The sequence below is a fragment of the Pristis pectinata genome, chromosome 15, assembly GCF_009764475.1.
Source record: "Pristis pectinata isolate sPriPec2 chromosome 15, sPriPec2.1.pri, whole genome shotgun sequence".
Taxonomy (NCBI): Eukaryota; Metazoa; Chordata; class Chondrichthyes; order Rhinopristiformes; family Pristidae; genus Pristis; species Pristis pectinata.
Genome location: NC_067419.1, coordinates 18,889,316 through 18,896,130, shown reverse-complemented (window position 1 = coordinate 18,896,130; position 6,815 = coordinate 18,889,316). Strand labels below are relative to the sequence as shown.

The 6,815-nt window shown below is 36.3% G+C and overlaps 1 protein-coding gene across 1 annotated transcript in view; it reads right to left on the bottom strand.

Moving 5' to 3' along the window:
* Positions 1–315: 315 nt before the first annotated feature.
* The window catches only part of LOC127578581 (adiponectin receptor protein 2-like), a 59,345-nt gene continuing 52,845 nt past the window's right edge, over positions 316–6,815 (bottom strand). Inside the window, exons 6-8 of the mRNA XM_052030729.1 lie at positions 5,864–6,051; positions 3,442–3,635; positions 316–3,127 (exon numbers count right to left, since the gene is read on the bottom strand). Of these exons, the coding sequence (XP_051886689.1) occupies positions 2,999–3,127; positions 3,442–3,635; positions 5,864–6,051 (511 nt within the window). The 3' untranslated portion in view covers positions 316–2,998. The remainder of the gene's footprint in view (positions 3,128–3,441; positions 3,636–5,863; positions 6,052–6,815) is intronic.

Sequence of the window (6,815 nt, the reverse complement as noted above, 5' to 3'; positions counted from 1 at the left end):
ATTTCACATCTTCTTGAATTGTTGGACCCATTACATTTGCCTAAATATTATATGTGTGTGTGTGGCAGTACAGAGGAGACTTCTTGGAATAGCATCAGGGAGGAGGTATTTTCAGTAGGTTGTGAAACCACCACTTTCCTCGCCTTCCTAAAGTCATATTGATCAGTGGGAATTTGAAGAAACTGTCAAGTCTCAGCCTGATATCTAGGAATTTGGAGGGAGGGAGAGATGGGAGGTGAAAAGACAGGATAATTACAAGACATATTGACATTGATAGTTATCAAATCAAACTGTTACAAAACTAGACCAAAAATTATTTTTTTTTATTGGTTGAAATCTTACATCAAGTAAAAATCCAATTATGCACCCTTAGCCAATATATACTTAATCCAGAGACACTCAAATTAAAGCAGTGAGAAATAAACAAGGCCTCCTTTCATCTGGAAATGAAGTATTATTGACTATAAAACACTCCTCAAAACAAGCAAAACACAGATCTTAATAAGGCATCGGGCAAACTCTTGAGAAATCTTGACCAAGCTATGCACATATGCTGTATACATAATACAAGTAAACAAAGTACAGCAGATTTTTGTCTTCAAATGGTTTCTGATTTTGAGGATAATCAATTCATTTCCATTGAAGATGTCAGCTGAACAAGAAAGAAATTGGAACCCTACAAAACTCCAACCATTCTGATCTGCTCCAGTAAGTGGTTATGGCAACATTTCAGCACACAGATTCTGGTCATTCCAAATTCACTTTCTCAGATAGTTCAAGAGGGCAAATTATTGTTGTTTTCAATGCACATTCCAGGAAATCTTGAAGATTCTAAATATCAAGATATCACATCATTCAGTTGAAATCTCTTGCATTGCATGAAGCACTTCAATTCAGATCAGATCTACTCTTATCAAGAACCAGATCCACAGATCTGTCTTTCTGTTTTAAGTTGCTTTTTGTTTTCTAATTTTACCAGCTCCTACTCTAACTACAGGACGGGGTGGCATGCTGCTCTCACTTTTAAATGGTTGTAATTAAATGTTAATATTGGTGTTAAATTTGAAGTGATCCATGTAAAACCCCTCACAAGAGCACAATAGCATTCTTAACTTTGAGCCTAAATGTGGTTAGGGCTACTACAGGATTGAGATAATTTTGTTTTAACTACTCAGTTAAAACTATTTCCTTTCCCTGTTGCTCTTTTCTTTCTTCACCTTTACCCCTAATGCATCCCTACAGCTAGTTTGGCAAGTTTCTTCATATCTCCAGTCTATTTTACTTCATGGTCAGCAGACAACAACTTTTGAATGAGAAGATATTCACCTTCCTCTTACATCCCCCAGTCACCACTCCACTCTATTTTGAGCCAACTTAAGAATAACAGAAACTTAAATTCTGCAAGTATCTGCAAGAGTGGTAGAAGGGAAGATATTATACATGGTAAACCAGTGTCCTAGTGAGCACTAGTCACATGCAATTCTGGTAACTCCATTATCCTTCATCAGACAAGTGTAAACATTTTCAAAACCATTTCCATATAAAACTTCCAGCCATAAACAAAAAAATGTAATCAGCATTATTACAGCTGGCTAAATAACAGGAGCTGTAATATCCAAAGTCAAATGAGGAGTGCAGAGTGAATTAACTAAATGTTTTAAAGTGGACAGAGTCAAATTATTCAGATTTGTTCAAAACATGTACCTTAACTAGAAATCTGATTGCAAAGTTTCCTTACTATTGCCTCAAGGTGCTCAGAAATGAGGAGAAAAAGCTATTTTGAACCATAAGCCTTCAACAGTAAAGGAAACCTATTTCTTTATCTTAGTTTGCTGAAACTTCCACACAGTGACAAAGTAAACTGGAAATGTTTTAAAGCTGATGAGCCAATTCTAACTGAACCTGAAAACAAATTGCAACAGATCAGTCATATCACATTACATCAACCATTTACATACTAACCAACAAATGTAGTGGCAAGACCCACTTCCCCATCCCATGCACAGAACATCACAACAGTAAAAATAAAATTATTCATATATATGCATGAATATGTATATAAAACATGTATGTATGTATGTATATATATATATAAATATGCATGTGATTCCTTACAAGTTGAAGTGGGTGCACAATCAATAGAAATCTGCACACACCTGCTTCTCTTTGATCTTACCGATCAATGCTATCTATTAACATAGCATACGGCAGAATAGAAAATTAAAATTATCAGGCCTCACAGCACACTTAGTGGGCAAGCCATCACAAAGGTGGCTTTTTGCATTGCTTCTTATACTGGCATCTTTCCACTACCTGATGTCTACCAATATTTGTGCAATGTAGTTAACAGTGTGTGGTACTCTTGCGAATGTTTACTGTACAAAAGTTTTTATTATATAAATTTTCTAATTAACTGAAAGTTAGAAATCTTATTTACAAGAACTTTCTTTTGTTATAAGCAGCCAGACTCTGCTCGGAAGTATTAACTTCAAATTTTCTTCCTCTTTTTATATCTTTTCATAGAAATAAATATGGTATTCAGTTAAAGCAGAACTTTGCTTCAGATTCAGCAATTATGTAAATTACATACTAACTTATAATTTATAATTTACATTTTTTTAAATTGGGATTTGACTAGTTGACAATTGCATTGGTCACACCTGGTGGTGACTCCATGATGTCGTGGCTTTTTGCTTCTTTGAAAACCCACAGTCACCACTGAAAACATCGTCCTGATGCAGCTGGAGTCCTGTATTCCCAATGTTATTTGGCCTTCCCATCTGTTTGTGTTCATCTGGTTACCATTAGTTTCCAGCCACAGTTGGAAGATATATCATCCAAACAGGTAAGAAAATTGATCACTAGTCGTGAAACACACAATATTGGACTGATTCACCCAAATTAAACTGTAGTAAGAATTTTGATCTTTCAGTTATTTCATCATGAATTCCTGTGACATTGATCAAAGTTCCGCTGTGCACCTAATTGGAGATTAGTTTCATAGCAAGTCATTATCAGTGCATCCACCACCAACACCATGACGAAACTCCTGAAGGTTTGAGACTCCATGGAAATGAACAAATGCACCAGCCACCACCAGAACATGGAACAGCTGATGAGAGTGAAACTGTAAAAACAAAAGCAAGATCAAAAGGTCAGCATCCAACAATGGAAGCCAAAAGCTAATGCTTCCATTTCATCAAGCTGCACAACAATTCTTAACAGAGCTTTTTTCCCCCCAGAAACACAATTTCTGGAGTGCATCCAGCATATCTAAACAACACCGTTCAGTTTAAAAATTGTCTTCTGGATGTGTACAGTTCTCTTTCTGTACAATAGTGACCCTTTAATATTTAAGTAGCAAATTTTCCAGTCTCCTAAGCATTTATAATGCTTGAAAAAAATTATAGTTTGAAATAGAAAAGGCCACTGATTACTCACCCAAATGTCACACTTTCCAGGGAAGAAACGCTCAGGGATACGGGCAGCATATAAGGCAGCTCCTGTGATATACAATGCTGCCATCAAGAACAACCAGCCAATCTGTCCAATAGTAGCAGCCCTGAAAAATCCTTCTGATATCATAAAGTGCAAGGTAGGTACAACTCCACTCAGCCCCAATCCCACAAAAACTCCTAGAAATAAATGGATGGGAGACAATGAGTCACAACTAAAATGCAAAGTTATCAAGCAGGAACAGTTTTCTTGAAAATCCACCATCAACATTTCTGTATTTAAGGAATGACCTCAAATACCAGATGCCTGGCATCTATCCCAGAAGTATTATTCAATTTAAAGTAGTATCCTTTGTATTAAAAAAAAGTGGTACAGAATTATTACATATAACTCAGACCCTTTTGCAGATTGTTCCAAGTGTCAATCCTTATTTACTCTTACAGGTCTATCTTTCTGTCTCTATCTCAGTATCCTAAATAGAGATACATGATCTCAGAATTAATGTCTTACTTCCAATGTAGAACAAGTTCTTTCATTTAAGGAACTTATTCACAACCACATTGAATACAAGTTATGATCTTATGAGATTTTCATAACATAGAAACAAAACTGATTCCAGGGGTGTGCCAATTGTAAAAGAACAGAAACTTACCAATTAAGGTAATGATTTTTAAAATGTGGTAGTTGAGTCAATTTGGACACAAGTTTGCTGCTCTGAAAATATTCTCATTGACAACCTCGTGGAATTGAAATGAAATTACTGACCTAGTTAGGAGATTGGTAGAGTACAGGGACATATGAAATGCAAGAAAGTGAACAGTTGTGCCCTATAAAAGATCCGCTGGAGCCTCAGCTATTCATTATACTCACTGATGATTTCAATAATGACAGCAGAGAGTCATATATCAAAGTGTGACAATGACACAAATAAGAACACAAGAAATAGGGGTAGGCAATAAGGCCTTCAAGATTATGGCCTCAACTACTCTTTCCTGCCTGATTCTCAAACCTCCAACTCCCCTCAGGTCCATAAATCTAAGTCAGCCTTCAACATATTTAATAATTTGGCCTATGCCTTTCTCTGGGCCAGACTATTCCAAAGCTTCACAACTCTCTAAGAAGGGGGAAAACAACTAAGTTTAAAATGGGAATCCCTTTCCCCTGAGGCTTTTCTCTAATAGTTCCATATTCCTCCATCTAGGAGAAAATCCTCAACATCTTCTCCGTTTTGCTCCCTTAGAATTTTGCACACATCAGCAAGATCAACTCTCATTCTACTAAACTCCAGAGAGCATAGGTTCAATTCACTCAATCTTACCTCTGGACTTTTCCAATGGATGGATAATGTATAGAAATGAAATATAAAAATCTTACTTCTAGCCTGTAGGGAATGTTAGTGTACAATTACCCTAACAGCTGTGCACTGTAATTACTTGGTACTTTAGGAGAAGTTCACATCAAGCTGAGAAATCAAGTCAATTTACAGAGAACCACAGGGAACCAATTAAATAGCATTACTAAATTAAGGCTTGTGACAATAAAGAAACTTCATTTACATCAATGTTTTATGGTATTGCCAGGTGTCAGTAATAGTGATAAAACCAGAACTCATAATACTGGTGTGCAGCATTAATGAACAAGATGCAGTCAAATGTTTAGGTCACCTGCATTCCAGAAATAATACATACTTGGTAAAAGAATACTACACAGGATAAGGCAAGATTTAGAGGTAGTTCAAATGTAATTGGTAGAAGAATTGGAAATGAGATTATTTTTAAGAGTTTCATCCAAAGGATCATAGACGTCTAGAACTTGCTGCCTGATAAAGAGTGGTAGCTGCAGAAACTCTCTTAAATATTTAAAAATACTTGGATGTGTACTTGAGCTGTGACTTGCAGGGCAATGAACCTAGCTCTGAATGGTGATATCGAGAGTAACTCTTTTTCAACCATCACCTCCCTATGTCATAGATTTTCCATGATTCCAAAACTGTAAAGGACTTTGTAACATTAATTGAATAGCAAATATCTGCAGGTGCTAGAAATCTAAAATAAAGAAATACTTTAGGTCAATGATCCTTCATCTGAACTGATTAAATATAATTGACTGGAAACTATGATTGCTTTTCTCTCCACAGGTGATGCCCAACTTGCTGAATATCTCCAGCATTCTCCAGTTTTACTTTGTTACATTAGACTGGTTTATTCAAGCTTCCACTATACATTAAAGAGCACTGCATATCTTGCACTACGGCATGGTAAAGAAACTAATCACACCCACAAAAACCTGGGCACATTTTCTTGAAGATTCCAGTATATAACAGAAGATGTAAAGCTATGTACCCTTAAGCATACATCAGCAAGAAATATTATACAAAAAGAATGGATGTAAGCTCCAATTAACTTACCAGCTCGTACACCTCTGTACTGTGGTGTTGCAAAATAGTCCCACTGGGAAACTATAATTGCTGTGATACCAAGTACACAGACAACAAGCAAGTAAATGAAACATGGTTGGGGGTTACAGTAGAAGGAGTAATACAACCATGGCACAAAGCTACCCATTATTAGAAGTGCTATGCCAGAATAGTCCAACCTGAGGAAACAGAAAGGATACAATTTAGGTTCACTGCAGCAATCCAAAACTCCCATTACGGTATTTATAATATTGTAAATCCAATACATGGAGAGGAAAACAAAATCTATTCATATAATTAAAAAAGAAAATCTTTAGATTCAACCATTACATTTTGTAGTAAATACTTATTCAGATCCGGTTTCTAAGGCTAACTCAATTTATTGAAGCAATTTTAACAATTTTCGAGCTGGATACTTCAGCTTGGCTCATATTTCTCACAAAAACAGCAAAATGATTACAAGATGCTGATGTCATGCCCATTTTTCTCCCCTCGGTCTTTCCCTTCAACGTACAAATGTACACAAAAAATTATTAGTTCTCCAGATTAAATTATCACTGAGCATAATCGGTTAACAGGAATGTTGATCTGCTGGACACAACCTTGAATTATTTTGGCTCAGTTTTATTTTTTTCCAGTAGTAAAGTCTGGCCTGCTGGGCATGTCCCACAACATTTTTATTAAAAACATTACACAGTCAAAGTAGCATAATTTGCTTCTAATTGCTACATCTTACTCATTTGGTGTCAGCCATTATTACCCTTTTATACTATTCCTGCCCCCCCTCCCCCCACCACCACCATCATCAGCTGCTGAAAACAAACTTGCTTTCTTCCCCAACCCCTCCCAGTTCTAATAATGGGTCTAGGATCCAAAATGTTAACTGCTTCTCTTCCAGAGACGCTGCCTGACCTGCAGAGTGTTTCCAGCATTTTCTGTTTTT